At 41.5% G+C, this 17,840-nt stretch overlaps 1 protein-coding gene across 2 annotated transcripts; it reads right to left on the bottom strand.

Moving 5' to 3' along the window:
* Positions 1-8,349: 8,349 nt before the first annotated feature.
* Positions 8,350-14,453, bottom strand: LOC311046248 (uncharacterized protein). 2 transcript variants are annotated; one of them, XM_084058455.1, is made up of 6 exons: positions 14,392-14,453; positions 12,537-12,655; positions 10,672-11,332; positions 10,239-10,396; positions 9,072-9,348; positions 8,350-8,699 (listed from the first exon to the last, which is right to left on the bottom strand). In XM_084058455.1, the coding sequence occupies exons 1-6, from the start codon at positions 14,438-14,440 to the stop codon at positions 8,512-8,514; spliced, it is 1,452 nt and encodes a 483-aa protein (XP_083914581.1). In that variant the 5' UTR covers positions 14,441-14,453; the 3' UTR covers positions 8,350-8,511. The 2 variants fall into 2 exon arrangements, with proteins under 2 accessions (XP_083914581.1, XP_083914582.1); XM_084058456.1 differs by having other exon boundaries at positions 10,245-10,396.
* Between the last annotated feature and the right edge of the window lie 3,387 nt (positions 14,454-17,840).

Below are 17,840 nucleotides of genomic sequence, written 5' to 3'. Positions count from 1 at the left end.
GAACTGTTCCTGGTCCTGTTGAACTCCTTGCTGTGCCATTTTACAGCTCACTGTCTGTCTGACAAACAAGTTTAGTTATCTTTAGTCATTCACTCAGAGATCATATGACATGGGAGGTTCTTCCTGGTTGTGTGAGTGTGGAGAGGAGGAGTGTGTTTAAAGATGCAATTCCTGTTCCTTGATGCAATAATATGAGAGAGAGAGAGAGAGAGAGAGAGAGAGAGAGAGAGAGAGAGAGAGAGAGAGAGAGAGAGAGAGAGAGAGAGAGAGAGAGAGAGAGAAAGAGAGAGAGAGCGCGAGTGAGCAGCCTACTTGCAACATGCATCAAGATGAAGTTTAGCCTTGAACCCGGGCCCTTTATGATAAACCACTATTCGATTCTATAATATCACCACATCATAACATCCCCTTTCTTTGAAGGATATACAGAGTTAGGCAGGCACATTGAGTTGTCAGTTACAGTATCTTAACACATTTTTGCCAGACCCAGAGGCTCGGCCTACATGAGGCTTTGTCTGTCCCTCTTTCCCTCCTTTCGTGTCCCTCTTTTCCTACCCAGCCAATCAGATGTCGGCATGACGTCACCTCAACGTCACCTCGAGTACTTAACTAGGGGTCTGGCACATCCAGGTCTCCTGGTCTAGTTTATAAGTGTATCATGTAAAGCATACAGTATCATTACAACACATCATGTAAAGCATATAGTAATACCTATAGTCTTACTATACAATCAGTATTGAACAGTAGTTAACCACTTGAACCCCATGAGTTGTTGAGTAGAGCTCTATACTATACTGTCTTTTCTGTTTTCGCTCTACATTAACATAACATTTTTGTGAAAGATGTATACGAATGCTGGGGTTTAAGTGGTTAATTGATGATTTATTTCTCTTTTTTTGTTCATTATTATGCTTTCTTGTTTCTGAATAACAACCTAAGCCAAATATATAACATTTAGATGAGTCTAAGTGACATTTACAGTAATGGTTACAAACAGTGTCCATCTTGACTCTAATAGGTCAATAATCTGTGGCACACCGTTAATGTCCAGAATTCAGCAGCTAAAAGAGATTTGTATTGTCTTTGGGGGTGACCTTGAACATGGAGTGGGCTACTGGTGAACTTGACCTTGGAGTAGATAGCATCACCATGGCTCGGTAGGATAAGGAAATATTATACTGTAAGTATAAGTGGATCAAGGTCAAGTCAAGGGTCCGATGTCTCAGTGTCACCCAAAGATGTGCATATTTGGTTTTATAGGGTGTTTTCTACACACAACCATCAAACATGACCTATTCTCAATGTATATGTGCACTTAGGGGGTACCCTACGCCAAAACAACCCTTTTTGGAATCAAAAGTCAATCAAATCTAATTTATTTTTATAAACTTCTGCACATACTGTACAAGTGTCTTCGTAATATGTTTTTCCCATGAAAACCATCATAAAGTATATTCAGCATTCAGATTTAAACCTTAAATGACACCAAGATTCAAACATGCCTCTGAAGCAAGGCATGACTTAGACTTAGACTTACTTTAATCTTTACTCCTCATTAAAATGTGCTGACATTAGTGTGTGCACACACACCTCTGCACTGTGAACTTGCTACACAATAACATCCATATCGTTAATTTAACTCAGAGAGTGTACAAATGTAGCCGAGTTTTGCACACTCTACACCAGGAGGAGGGAAACCATGTTAACCACATGAACCCTAGCATCCATATTCTGGGCATGGCATCATAATAGGAAGGCATTCTGCGAAAATAGGCAAACATTCGGCAAAAAGGAGGGGACCAAGTACAGACACCTGGGGGACCCCAGTCAACAAAGTATGTAGTGTTTAAGCGGTAAAGATCGACTGTAAAGGCCCTGGCAGCCTAATGGTCCCGGTGTGTTACTTCATTAGTAGCCGACTAGGCTACTAATATTGTTCAACCAAAACTAATGAAACGAGAGGAGACAACAGTATTGAGGATTAGTTCGGGACCAGATATCATGAAACAAAAGACATACAGTAAAAAAAAATAGCAACAACTGCAAGAAAGTGTGAAGCAATGGAGAAGAAAGGGAACTTGGAAAGACAATCTTGGAAAGACAATTTCCGACAAACCACAAATCAGTAACTAGTCTTCTCCAGCTAGAAAAAATAACTGAAATCACAGCCATACTGTATGTTTCTTCTAGAATTTGTTTCAGGCCTGGTGGTGCATACTGAAATCCCACTAAACCAGGGGTGCACGTCCGTGGCAAGACTTGTCCATGTCCGTGGCACATTTTGTATTTTACATACATGCCTACAAAAGACATTAGTATACAACACATTATTTTTGATGGGAAAAATAATTTCAACAACTATGCAGTAGGTGAAGAAAGGGAACTTGGAAAGACACTTTCTGACAAACCATAAATCATTTGACTAGACCTTTCCAGCACACAAAGAACTGAGAAAAAGGAACTGAAATCTCAGCCATATGTATTTGTGTACCATGTGGAACTGGATAGAGATCTCTCATCATTATTCTACTGTAAGTATTTGTCTCATCAGCAAGAACTGCACGTGGTGGGGAAGAAAGAGAACTTGGACAGACACTTGCGGACAAACCACACGTCATTTGACTAGACATTTCCAGCAGACAGAGAACTGAGAAAAATAAATAAACTTAGGAACTGAAATTCCAACCATTGCCGTATAAAAATATCAAGTCAAGTGCAATCATCAGTATGTTAATCATGTATCTTTTTTTTAATTATTGTTTGATGTGCATTACAATTTTTTCATAATTATACATACTAGACCATACCCGTGGGGGGATATGCGCACATGATTTGGCAACCCGGGAGCCAGCGAACACAAACACGCTAATAAACAGCTGACATTTGGGGAAAGCGATGCCTTCTCTGCTGCCGTGATACACCCACCTGGAAACCTCTCCTGTGTTATGGAGTGCACTGAAACGGGAGGCATGCGTTAATCCGACAGACCTTTTCTCCGACTATGTGGCATCCGCGTGCGGTTAGGGTTAGGCTGCGGGTTTGGTTCGGGTTTAGTATTGGAAACGTCGGAGCGCTGCGCTGTCGGAGCGCTGCGCTGTCGGAGGAATGCGCTGTCGGACTAACGTACTGCACCCCACTGAAACAATGCAAATATTTTTTTTTTAAATTATGGCAACAAATGGAGCAGGAAAATATGTACATAATTTATTGTCACAGACTATTTAAAGAGTAAACTAACTAAGTATATAAAATGTGATTGACCACACCATTGAAAGAGAGGTTGCGCCATCTTGTGTTCTGTTTCTTTCTTGGGCGTTTCTACGTAAATAAGCGACCACAATGATGAATCAATTAGGGCTAGTACAATGTAATGGTTAATTTGTACACTCTTTAGGAGGTAAATTAGCTGTAGACTACTACTGTACTGCCCTCGCTACCTGTATGTGTACTAAACAGTCAGCCAAACTCTTTCATAAAATGACATGGGAGTCAGGAAGTAGCGTCCAGGCTCCTTTTATCGTTACACTTTGCACGTCATCAAGTGGAGTAAAACCACGGAAAATAAAGAAATGTAAAAGAAAAATATAGCTGCAAGCAGCGATAATACGGGGCCAGGGATTGCAGAGAGAAGAAAGAAAGAAGCAATGATAAGTAATATGCACAATAAGCCATAGAAACATAGAAGACTGAACTTGAGAGAAAGAAGACCATGCAATTAACAAATGAGCATTTTAAACCCATAACCCTAACCTCAGTAAAACTATGCCTTCCGCTAATCTCAAGAAATACTATGCGTAAGCCTACGAATGCCAAATCATGATCACCTCGACACATCGTTTGGGACAGCGATCGAACCGGTGACCTCCGGACTACAAGGCTGCCTTTCTTCTCATTGAGCTAGAGATATGATAGCCCTGGTAGTGTCTGTTGATATTTATATATCATAACTGAAAAATCATGGGTTTAAGTGTTTTTCAACCTCAGTAAAACTATGGCTACCCCTAACCTCAAGAAATACTATGCGTAAGCCTACAAATGCCAAATCATGATCACCTCAACACATCGTCAGGGACAGGGATCGAACCAGTGACCTCCGGACTCACAGGCTGCCTTTCTTCTCATTGAGCTAGAGATATGATAGTCCTAGTAGTGTCTGTTGACATCTATAAGTCTTTCCGTCCCTGACGGACCAGGCCTCTGTTTTGCTAACTGCTCTAAATCACTGGTTCCCTAACCATCTACCGATAAAGAAATTGTATGTCTCCTCGGAACAGAAACCAGTGAAAGTAGCCAATCTACAAGCTCACAAAACGTTGCCATCTGAAAGGTTGTGAGTTTGTAGATCGGCTATTTTCAGAATGAAGTACGTCATACATTGCAAAAACATACCCTCTCCAGAGGTCGCGTTAGTCCGATAATTGCCGGTTTTGACCGTTTTTTTATGACAAAGACCGGAAAAAATAAATCTCTCCGGACATCCTGACCGGTTGATAATGACACGGCAGTTCATTAATTATCACCGCAAATTAGGCACATTTCATATCCTCTACTTTGCAAGCTCTCTCTCTCTCTCTCTCTCTCTCTCTCTCTCTCTCTCTCTCTCTCTCTCTCTCTCTCTCTCAGCCTGCGTGTGTCTTTGGGAGAGAGAGCCTCTCTCCCAAAGACACACGCAGGCTGAGACATTCTTTCTACCGCTCTCTGAGAGCGGTAGAAAGAATGTCACACGCTGTTAAGTTACACCTATTTCCTGTCAATAATAACCAGTGTAAAATGTGCTGCATTGGGCGTTAAATGTGAGACACTTTATTGTGAAGGTACAACAGGAAGAAGAGAGTTGTTGTTGCTGCAGCGTATTGTTGCTGGTGCTGCGTAGCTAGATTGCGGTCTCGGCAGTCAGACAGAGATCGCGGTCCGGTTACAAGTTACATTTATAAGTTAAGTTGTGTATTTAACAGTCAGTCACACACAAGTTGTATCATTACGAGTTAAATATGTCACAGATACTAGGCTACTACAAGGGCACTTGTGACTCGTGAGTAAAGTTGGCAAGTTGCCCTACAGTTTAACAACAGTTTCATTGAAGATGAAATATCCAACACAGATGCGTAAATACTCTCCACAACAGCTATAGGCTACCGCTACAGCAACTATTGCATCGAGGTGAAACACAACGTTAATCATAATCGTGGACCTATTTTTAACTCTATGAGGTGGACACGTTAAAACGTTACCACTTTGAACTGATTAGCTCTATGAGGAGACGACAAGGTTCTCACAACTCATCAACTTTCCCACGGCTGTCCCAACTAGACGCACGGACGGCATCCACTGTCTAACTAAACAGTATAACCACCTGTGAGTGAGTAGTGGTCTATAATTTATTGCCCTAACAGGTCAGCTGAGCCACGTTATGAAGGATTTATCTGAAATGCCCATTTTTTTGCATTGCCCTTTCATTAGAAAATGCATTCAAACGCAATTGATTATTGAGAAACCATTACGCACGCAGCATGCGCAAATGGTAATGTAGGTAATTAATGTATTTGTGTAAGATGACCCTGCTATATAAAATGTGTATATTATGATGGTTCATGTTCAAATAGCTCAATCCAAAGTGTTAGACTGTATTTACGCACCTGCTTGTCATTATTGCATAACATTAATTATGACCGTTATTTTTGTCAGATGTCCGGTAAATTTTAATCCTTCCGGACATTGGGACCGGCTGATTAAAATCCTAGCGCGTCCCCTGACCCTCTCAAATAATAATTTCATGTTATCTTTACTGTTTGCACATGTATTCATTGATACAGTCATGTTTTGCAATACAACTTGAATGAGTCTGCATCAAGTGAGGCTTGAACCGGCAACCTTGCGGTCATGAGACACTCGCTTAAGGGAGAAGCGAGAGAAAAAGGAGATCATACAGATGATACAGTTTCACGCAAATAGCAGAAAAATCCTGGGTTTAAGTGTTTTTCAAACTGCTCAAAATTGCGGACAATCTAAGGGCGCAGCTTACTGGTCAACGTGATAGATGTGTTCCTCATGAGTCAAGGCACATGTGTAAGCAGGTTTAATGGCTGTCGGCCAAACGAGGCATGACTTTTGCCTGTTTAAAGTTTGCATTTTCAAAAAATTGCTATAGCGCCCCCATTTGACCAATTCGTGTAAGATTGGTTTCAGTGATATTTGGAATGACCCTTAACATTACTGCAAAGTTTCAAAGAAATGTGAGTCTGCATGTATGTGTTAGGGGCAGATGAATAATTGTCATAAAACTGCAATATTCATTGGCTCATTAAAGCTTCATTTTTTCACTTATGGAAAATCCGCTGCATCATTGAGTCGGCATAGGTCCAAAGTTCATGTGTAAAAAGTTTCGTGCAAATTGCTCAAAAATCCCAGGATTACATGGATTTTAACTGTTTTTCATATCATTCAAAATGGTGGGAGATCTAAAGGTCAGAGGTCAAAAGTCAGAGTGTGAAAGTTGTTCAGCATGAGGAGACGCATATGTATCCAAGTTTCATGGCTCTAGGTCAAATAGGGCATGAGTTGTACCTGGTCAAAGTTGGCATTTTCAATTGAGTGCTATAGCACCACCTTTGGACGAAAGATTGTGAGAATTATTTCTTGATCGTTTTTCATGACCATCTACCATATGGCCGAGTTTCGTAAAAAGCGACAGCACGGTTCAGCCAGAACTGCGAAAAGTGGCAGAAGAAGAAAAATAATGCCAATATCAAAACGGGTCCATGCTGGAAGCCTGGCCCCATAGTAATAATAATAATAATAATAACTGGGTCTATGATTAGGAGATATTTTATGAAAAAACTGTCAGATTATGCAGATTTTATTCTTATATTTATTCTATTCCTTTACATGTATCAAATATGAAGAGAACCATGTTTTTGGTCTCTCAGTACGTCTGAAACTCAAAGTGGGGTCCAGGGACCCTCAGGGTTCCCTGAGGGGGGTTCTATTTAGACCCTTACAGGTGTGTAACTCTAAGAGTGTACAAATGTACAAAACGTTTTTGAGCACTATGTAGGAATTCAATTTAATAAATGGTTTCAGTGTATTTCTATTGCAAGTTCTGGATTGAAGTCTGCATAATGTTATTAAAGGGATATCTCACTTTCAAATATGTTTGGGGTCATTTTATCGTCGACTCAGGCTTTTGTGTTGTTATAATTGATTTGGGGTAATAAATACAATAAAATAAAATGAACGGAACAAGTTATTGAAAAAACAGCCCCTCACATTTTAGAAGGACATTATCAGTCACCAGAACCAAGGACATTTTCAATGAATCTAACATGGTTAAAATGGAGTGAATGGTCTGATAAAAAATGTATATCAAACATCTAAATACTAATCAAGCAACTTCAAAACTGTGTGGGGTGAAACACAAAAGCCAGAGTAGACGTTAAAATGACCCCAAACATGTTTGAAAGTGAAATATCCCTTTAAGACCTAAAGGGAAACATCTAAATGTTGTCAGATAACCTGCTGTGATTCTAACGTTTTGTACGTTGGTTCAGAATGAAATGGACCTTTTGTCTTTGGCAGCCATTTTGTGCAGTCTGTAAATCACTGTTCTGATACGGTTCTGTTCTTTATTTCACAACGTTCTGTATTTATTCTGTATTTTCCTTAAATGTTTTATACAAATTTTACATTTAATTAAATGCTTTTCAATAAAAGTTTTATGTCCTAATTTTGTCTATTATTGTTAGTGAAATGGAAGTTTTTTTTTTTTTTTTATGGAAGACTTAAAGCAATTTATAACATTTTTTAATTTCTGATCACACCAATGGAAAATCGATGTGACAATCTGACATGCTATATCTGCCAGTTCAGTCTTTAGGAAAACAAACTATATTGATGTGTTCCCAGGTTAAATTATGTTGTGATATTGATGGACATATACATTGCAGCCATTTGGACAGGTAAACAGTTTATGAGAGTGTTTAATGTACTGTACATACAGCAGGTGTTAAGAGCAGGAGTTGTCCATACTGTAACAGAATATATTTCATATTTTGTGAATATGTAATCTTAGATTGTCCTTTATTCTAGAAAGATTCATGCCCTTTACTTCTATTAATTTGCCAGTTTAATCTGTATGTATATCAATCATCTGTATACATAGTAAACACATATTTTAGTAAGACATTAAATGTGTACTGTCAACATGTCCTTGACTACTGAACAATGCAAATATTAGCCTAATATGGCCAGATTGTATATTCTTAAAGCTGATTTATCTATCATATACATATATATACAATATATGTAATTAATATACATCATAAAACATTATGTTCCAATTGTAACCAACACTATTAGTCATCAACGACTACATCAAGATGTAAAAACGGTAGAAGTTGTTAGGGATTAACTGTCTTGCTGAGGGACATCTAGGCACAGTGCCGGGCTGGGAATCAAACCTGGTACCTTTTGTTTCCCAGACTGGCTCTCTACCCATTCAACTATGATTCCATTTCATGAAACATCTTCATCTCTCACACTCATCTCATCAGCACCTATCATGGTGTCCACTTCACTCATGGTGTCAACTCCTGAAGAGGATGCTGTTGTTCCAGGAAGTCTCTTCAGCAGCCAATCAGAGACCTTCCTGCCAGGTGATCGGTAGTATGAACTTTCTGCTTCAGATGGTGTTCCACCACTCACTGCAACAGAAGACAACAGACAGCAAGACATTTACAATGAGAATAAAAACACCTGGATGTGAAAACCCTGCAGCCCCCCCCCTGCAGCCCTGCCTACCATCTCTATATGTCTCTGTTCCTCACATTATGAACCATGATGTCATTTTGACCTTTGACCTCTGCTACCCCAGAAGGTCATCATCTCTTCAGGGCAGCCTACTGATTCCCTTCAGGTTTACACATACACACACATACACACACGCACACGCACACGCACACGCACACACACACGCACACGCACACGCACACGCACATACACACGCACACGCACGCCACACGCGCACACACACAGGAACAGTTACAATATGTTGCAGACAGTTTATTTATACTCACTACTTGGAATAACTGCATGATCCATGCTGTTCCTATTCCTGACAGCTGGCAGGGTTGGTTCTTCTGGCTCCGACACCACAAACTTCAACATCCTCTCTATCAAGTCCTGCTCTCTTCTCCTCCATGCTTCTGTTGTTATTTCTAAGTTTTTCTTTCTTGTCAGTCTTTCAAACAGTGTCTTCTGTCTTGTCTCATGTCCCACCTTGAAGTGTCCTGTGTCTCTGACAGAGCTGTCTTCTGTTGAGTCTAAAGGTCCAACATGTCCTCTGTAAACAGACTGAAACAGAACAGTGTACATTAGTAAACACTACAGCAGTGGTTCTCAACCTTTTCAGGCTGCGACCCCCCAAAATAATCACTTGAACTGGGCACCCCCCAAAATAATCATAATTGAACTGGGGACCCCCGACAAACACTTGGAATTGTAGGAGTTGAGGCATTCAATTTAGTTTGACTCGTTTCCACAGATAAAATAGCCTACTGTTAAAATAGCTGTTCTACAAGCAATTTTTTACGGTATTAAAAAGGTCGTAAAAGTCCTCAAATTGTCACTTTACTGTCATCTGGGGAACCCTCCAACATCATGTGGGGATCCCCCTGGGGGTCCCAACCCACAGGTTGAGAACCACTGCACTACAGGATCAATCCATTACATGCAACCTAAAACTAAAAACTATGCTCTTTAAATGCATGTTCACTTCAATGAAACTGTAGAAATAGGTTATACATTAACATATTTAGAGAGCCTGACACTGATTGTTACCGTCTGAATGTTGGATTATAAATACAGTGACCTCCATAGTACATTCTGACACGTCTGTTGCTCAATATAGTGGAATAGCAAGTGTACTGTTAGCAGGGTTAGAATCAACGCTATTATCGCCCATGTCCGCCATTGCATGAAATGTAATCCTGATGTAAACAATGAAGGTAACGCCTTAAGGAATTAATTCAAGGAGATGACGTCATAAACCAGAAACTGTGGCGCACAATGTGGCGTGGCAGACAAATCCATGGTTTACCGTGTCCTCGCGGAAATGCAAAAACAGTATTTTTAAATATCTTCTATCTGGCTGGAGTTTTCCAAAAAGACAGGGGCCAAAAATGTGTTTGTGTGTGAATGAAAAATGTATTGAAAAAGGTACGTTTAGAAAAAGATCCATGAACACTTACATCAGTATCTGCTTGGCTGGGAGCTTCACTCATGGTGTCATATCCTGAAGAGGACGCTATTGGTCCAGGATGTCTCTTCAGCAGCCAATCATGGACCTTGTCAGGTGACCAGCGGTATGAACTTCCTGCTTCAGATGGTGTTCCACCACTCACTGCAACAGAAGACGACAGACAGCAAGACATTTCAATGAGATTAAATACACACCTGGATGTGAAATCCCTGCAGCCCCGCCCACCATCTCTACATGTCTCTGTTCCTCATTATGAACCATCCATCTCTTCGGGACAGCCTACTGATTTCCTTCAAGTTCACACACACACACACACGCACGCACGCACGCACGCACGCACTGATACTCACTACTTGAATTAAGGGGCTCTCACAGTAACAGTTACAATATGTTGCAGACAGTTTATTTATACTCACTACTTGGAATAACAGCATGATCCATGCTGTTCCTTCTCCTGACAGCTGGCAGGATTACTCCTTCTGGCTCCTTCACTGCAAACTTCAACATCCTCTCTATCAGCTCCTGCTCTCTCTTCTTCCATTTTTCTTCTGTTTTCTTTCCTTTCTGTCTTTCAAACAGTGTCTTCTGTCTTGAAGGTCCAAAGTGTCCACTGTTCAACGTTACCATGTCTTCTGTTTTCTCCATCAGCTCTGTTACTTCTGAAATGTCCCACTTGGCACCATCTTGAACATGATACCTGAAGCCACATTTCTCCAGGAGCCACCTCAGACATTCTCCTTCAGACTCTATGTACTCCTCAACACGTCTCTCTCCCAGCCAGTATCCCCATGTGAACTGAACCAGAGTGTGTCTCCAGAACCTGTCCCCCAGCAGCTCCATGTGTTCCTCCACTGATCTCCTGTCAGCTTCAGAGAAACTGGACCTGACATCAACAGTCACCAGGACAGCATGGAGTCCAGGAGAACACAGAGTCACACCGTGTAGAAGGACGTCTTTGATCTTCTGTGATGGAGGCGTAGTCAACCAGTCTGGACAGTTCACCACACTCACATTTCTGTCAGCAACTCGTCTTTGTTGTCTGACACATTCTGTCAGTTTAGTCTGGGTTTTAAACTCCTGGAATATTAGGTTTACTGTATGTTAGTCATAATAAACAAAACATGTATTGTATTATGTCCTCATTGGAGTTACTTTCTCAAGCTTGTCAGAAATGAACTAATTTAATTTATTGTTCTCTTAGAAAACAAGACCAGGAGACCTGGTTCTGCCAGACCCAGAATGAAGTCCTAGTATGTAATACACCTACGAACCACTTTATAACTGAAAAGCATAAATCATTTTAGGCATTTGGTGTGGAGTTGTTTGTGTATAGGCTAGACCAGCAAACCTTCCAGTCTGATTGCATTCCCCTGAATAGTCCCCTATGCCTATTTACTTATGCCAGTGCCTGAGCGGACTTCGCTTGACGTGTGCAGAGTGTGTGCAGATGTTGAGAAAACAGGTACAAAACATGCCCATGTATGGACGGAAGGGGGACAGATTTGTATGGCTGGGGCCTAAGGACAAAGGGGACAAAACCTGTTTTTTGCCCATGTATGGAGAAAACAGGTACAAAACATGCCCATGTATGGACGAAAGGGGAACAGACTTTTATGGCTGGGGCCTAAGGACAAAGGGGACAAACCCTTTTTTTTGCCCATGTATGGAGAAAACAGGTACAAAACATGCCCATGTATGGACAAAAGGGGGACAGACTTTTCTGGCTGGGACCTGAGGACAAAGAGGGCATGCCCATGTATGGACGAAACAGGTACAGCGCCTCATGTAAGCCATACCCTTTGGGTCTGGCAATAATAACAATAATTGTATGGAATGGAATAATGGAATAACCTAGCTATAAAGGTGCAGACAGTAGAGCGTACTGTAAATGTCCACCAGGGGGCATGCTCCAATAATAATAGTGATGTATACAGTTATATTTCTACCTACAGTCATGAAGAACTCAGCACCATGTGATACTTTTTACTTTTACTTTTTGCTGCTGTAACATCCTGAACCTACTGTAGCCCTAGATGATTAATACACTGTTATCCTATACTATCGTCTCTCTTTCTCTCTCTCTTTTTCTCTTTCAATCTCTCTCTCTCTCTCTTTCTGAATGAACATGTGATCACTGACAGTTCATTGATCACATGATGTCTCAAACATTCATGACAGCAGATACTTTCACATTATCATCAGAACACATTCATATTTCATCTATTTACTGTTTACTTTGAGCTCATTCATTATAACATCACATTCATATCATATTACCCACCTTGTATAGAGTTTCTGTGAACACAATCTGCTGCAGAATGCGGTTTCCAGCTCTGTTCCTCTGAGCCTGCTTTCCACCAATCACCATCAGCCTGACATCTGCTAGACTCTGATGTTCTCCTGACACACACACACACACACACACACACACACACACACACACACACACACACACACACACACACACACACACACACACACACACACACACACACACACACACACACACACACACACACACACACACACACACACACACACACAACATTAGTTCACTGAACCAAATGAACCCTAGCGTCCCTATTCTGGAGTAAACATTCAGCAAAAATAGCATATCTACACAAACTCAAATGCATCACCTTGCAACGCGTTGTGAGCTTGTAGATCGTCTATTTTCGGTGAAGATATTAGGGGGTAAAAGGAGTGGACCAAGTACAGACCCCTGGGGGACCCCAATCAAATCAGTATTTGGGTTTAAGTGGTTAACACTTATTACACTGAGCTCTTATTATAACAAAAAAAATATCAATTACCCTATCTTGAACACTGATTTAAATATTTAATAAGCACGGTCCAGACCGAACACATAGTAGCGCTCTGGTGCCGAACACAGTCCGAAACGTGTTTGGTGTCTTTTTTTTTTTTCATACGGGAGGGGCTGGAGCAGCTTTGGGATCACCCACGGTGAATCTGAGAAGGATGGGCCAGATGCATCATCGTGTCAAAAAACATGGCGCACATCCGCTTCAGCTCTATTTCCTTCTCTAAAACCCCTATAACTCCGAAACTTTTTACTCTGGGGAAAACGACTAATTTTGTGTGCACGATCGCTCCGCCATTGTTACTCGCGTGAGCGATGTTATCGTTCCAGGCGTTAGCCAGTACCATCGGGCAAAATGGAGGCATGCTTTTTTTCTCATGGAATGCACGTCGTGGAGTCTACAGCTTAAACAGCGCTGCGCAGCTCAACGGTGATATTTCGGCACCGAACGTAATCTGTTATTATAAAATGCTTGCACCCGATGTGTTAACATTGGATTAATCTACATGAATTATTACATTATACTGTATAATAATTGTAACTAAACTGACCACAGAACAGAAGAACTAATGTATCAATCATTTGAAGTTAATGAATATTCTTGTGATCAATTATGTAAATAAAACAAATCATAAATTAAGTCCTGAATATGTTTGTCATTAGATAAGTTATAACATTAAAGTGTATTTTGTACTGCAGGTTTTTATCATATAGAGTATCATAACTGTCGGGTGTAAACCTTGTATGTCCAAAACCATTACTTTACAGGAAATGGAATAAAGAACCATGTGTTCCAATGGATACAATGTAGATATTATTAGTTACAAGCTCTTTTTAATACCTTTCATCTGTTCAATATGTATAAAACTGCACGCACACACACTTAACCACTTTCACTTTCAAATTATTTCAAGTATAGCTAAAATAGCAGATCTACAAGCTCACGTGTCGCGACGCGTTGTGAGCTTGTAGATCTGCTATTTTTGCTACTTTTGCGCTGCGCTATTGTGTGAAAAAAGGGATAAGGGAAAAAACATAAAAAGTTGAAATATGGAGATACAAGGTTCCTGCCCGACAGCAACGATATATTAAATTGGCAAAATATTGAGAATATATATAAATCAATATGAGAATGTATAAGGACAGACAGGCAAACACAATTACACACACACACACACACACACACACACACACACACACACACACACACACACACACACACACACACACACACACACACACACACACACACACACACACACACACACACACACACACACACACACACACACAAAATAGGTTTTATAAACATCACCTTCAAACAGAGCTTTCAGAGCAGTTCTTTGTCTGTGTGTCTTGGTCATGAATGTGTGGACATGCTCCTCTATGTTCCTCATCCTCTCTGACGTCTTCTCATCTCCATCATCTTCATAGTGTCCACCTGTGTTTCCTGACACCATCTCCTCTATCTTCTCCAGAAGCTGTGTGACCTGAGTGTCATCTCTCTTCTTATTGTTGAAGACATGATACCTGTTCCCACATTTGTCAACAAGCCAGCGGAGGTCTTCTCCTTCAGCCTCAATGTGCTGCTCAATGCTTCTGTGTCCCAGACAGTCTCCACCGTTGAACAGTATACTAGTGTGACTCCACACTCTCTGTGGCAGAAGTGTCATGTGTTCCTCTACTGCTACTCTCTGTACTTTGGTGAATGCTCTATGAAGAGGAACCGCCAGAAGAACAGCATGTGGTCCAGGAGGACAGAGAGACACACTGTTCTGGATTTCCAGTTTGTCCATCTCTGAGGTGTTATGTAGTGGACTGTTGTAGAACCATCCTGGTGAGTCCACCACTGTCACATGTCTCCCTGCTACTTCACCATGTCTCACCTCACACTGCGCTGACCTCTGACCTCCCTGACTAACTTTAAAATCACTTCCTGTTAGAATGGTGTTTCCTGCTGAACTCTTCCCAGAGCGACTACTTCCCAACAACACAATCCTGGGGTCAGTCAGTCCTGTCAGAGAAAACATGAATTACTTTTACACCTTTTTTATTTAAACACTGAAGAAATAATTCTCTGTTTCCATTGTGCTATTTTAACAACATATAGTTTAAATGGCAGATCTACAAGCTCACTATGTGATATGACACAGTGTGAGCTTGTAGATCTGCTATTTTTTATTTTTTATTTTTAAATGTGTTGTTGTTGTTGTTGTATGTTTTTGTTTTTGTTTAGTTTTTTTTGCGGGGGATTCGCCTATAATGATTGATTGATTGATGTACTTTATTTAGTAAGACATGAGAACAACAGTACATGGAAGTACACATTCACAATACATGTTCTACTAAACTGGAAAGGGTAGGTTAGGCCATTTTCGAATTGCAGCCTCCTGAAGGTGTATATTTAGGGCAGTTTTGAAAGTGAGTAGGGGTTTACACTCCTTTACTCCTTTTGGTAGGGCATTCCACATTTTTTGTTGAATAGCATGAGAACGAGTTCATTCCCTTTGTTGAGCCAAATCTGAGTTGAACATGATCCGTGGAACTGCCTCTGTTTCTAATGAAATGCTCAAAATAGCCTTAATGTGGCCAAGGAACAAAGCAACACTGTCCAGGTAATTAGTGTAGGGCAACCAGACTATAGTACTCTATACACTTTATTCTTTCTAGATAAACTTTATTTCGGGCCGCTACTCCTCCCACAGTTCTTTTCCCCCAATTTAGTGCCATATGTCAAAATTAAGATAAGAGCTTTATTGTCATTGCATACACAACGAAACATAGTTTGGTACCTCTGCAGACAACAACAGTATTAAAAGAAGAGCACTGAACATTGAAGGAACAATAAAAAACCGTGGTCAAAGTCAGATCAGTCAGTCCCACAGTCATTTTAAGATAAATAAATAAAAACAAGGATAAAATAATTAAGGAAAAAAAAAATAGAATAAGGAGGCCCCCATAAACGAAAAACATATAATGTGTGCACATATTGCATTTCCCAGTAGCCTAAGCAACATTATTGGCATTAACATATCGCACATATACATTATTGCACTTGCTCAGTAGTCTACACCAACGCACTGTCATCATCATCATGATCGGGGAAACAAAATCCATGGTGTGTTCATATTTGGCGAGTACGCGTGCGTGATTGAGAGTCAGAATCCAGCAGACTTTTTACAGCCCTTGGAAAAAAGCTGTTGGACAGCATGTTTGTTCTGGTTCTAACTACCTTCAGTCTGTCCGAGGGCAGGGTCTCGAACAAGTGGTGGCTGGGGTGTGGGGGACAGTATGTAAGTCCGACATCCCATTACTCCGACTACGTGGCTTCCGCGTGCGGTTAAGGTTAGGGTTAGGGTTAGGTATAGGGTTAGTGTGTGGGGTCCTCGAGAATTCTCGAGGCTCGCTTGTGGAGACGGCGTGAGTGAACGTCACACAGATGAGGCAGTTCTGCACCGATAATCCGCTGTGCAGTCTTAACCACACACTGCAGATCTTTCCTCTCTACATCGGTGCAGCTCGAATACCACACTGTGCAGCCGTAGGTCAGGATGCTCTCGATAGTGGAGCAATAGAAGTTAATGAGCAGGTTCTGTGCAAGTCCGTTGCGTTTTAGTGTCCTCAGAAAAAAGAGGCGCTTCTGGGCCCTCTTGACCAAGCTTGTGGTATTGAGGCTCCAGGTCAGGTCCTCTGTGATGGTGACTCCGAGGAATTTAAAACTCGAGATGATCATCTCCTTGGTCTTTTTTGGATTCAAGATCAAGTCATTGTCCTCACACTTTGCCACCAGCCTCCTGACTCCCTCCCTGTATGCCTCCTCATCATTGTTTGTTATCAGACCTATGACGGTGGTATCGTCTGCAAACTTAACCAGGGTGTTTGAGCTATGATGGGAGACCAGGTCACTGGTAAACAGGGAGTAGAGGAATGGGCTGAGGACACATCCTTGGGGCACGCCGGTGTTTAATGTCACTGTGGGTGATGTGTGTTGGCCTAACCTGACCCTTTGGGGCCTATTGGTCAGGAAATTCAGTATCCACAGACAGAGTGTTGGCTGTATTCCCAACAGTTTTAGTTTGATGACCAGTTTACGGGGGCTGATGGAATTAAATGCCGAGCTAAAGTCAACAAATAGTAACCTTACATAGATGTCGGGCCTCCTCTCGAAATTTTCCAAGTGAGACAGGGTCTTATGTAGTACTAGGGCGACAGCGTCGTCAGTTGATCTATTAGCTTTATAGGCAAACTGGTGTTGGTCATGAGTGGGGGGGATGTAGGATTTGATATTTGCCAGCACCAGTCTCTCGAAGCATTTCATGACCACCGGCGTGAGAGCGACCGGCCGGTAGAAGGTTTGTGCGGGGCAGCCGCAAGTCTAGCTCGGACTCCAGCCCGCTTGCCCCGCCGTTGTTTCCTCTCACAACGCCGCCTGTGCCTTCTCTCTGGCCGGTGGCTCCTTCTTGTGTGTCCCGATGAGCGTATAATCTCCGCCGGGAAGGCATTAAACACCTCGGGTACACTGTCAGTGTAGTAGTTTCTTAAACGCAGAATTTCCGTTCTGGTATAAGTCCTTCTTCTCTTTACACTGCTATATGTCGCGGAGCACCGGGCCGCAGCGTCTACACGCGCCGCCATCGTTTGTAATGACCGGCCTCACCGGGAATCGTGCGCTTGTATTTTGATCAATAGGGGGCGCCACAAATGCTCAAAATGCAACCGTTTGATGCAAAAACCTTATGTTGGGGGGATCAATCCTCTCAAAAT

Source organism: Gymnoscopelus microlampas, assembly GCF_963454915.1.
Source record: "Gymnoscopelus microlampas genome assembly, chromosome: 5".
NCBI classification, from domain to species: domain Eukaryota; kingdom Metazoa; phylum Chordata; class Actinopteri; order Myctophiformes; family Myctophidae; genus Gymnoscopelus; species Gymnoscopelus microlampas.
The sequence above is the reverse complement of the archived record's forward strand: the minus strand, read 5'-3'. Positions and strand labels throughout refer to the sequence as shown.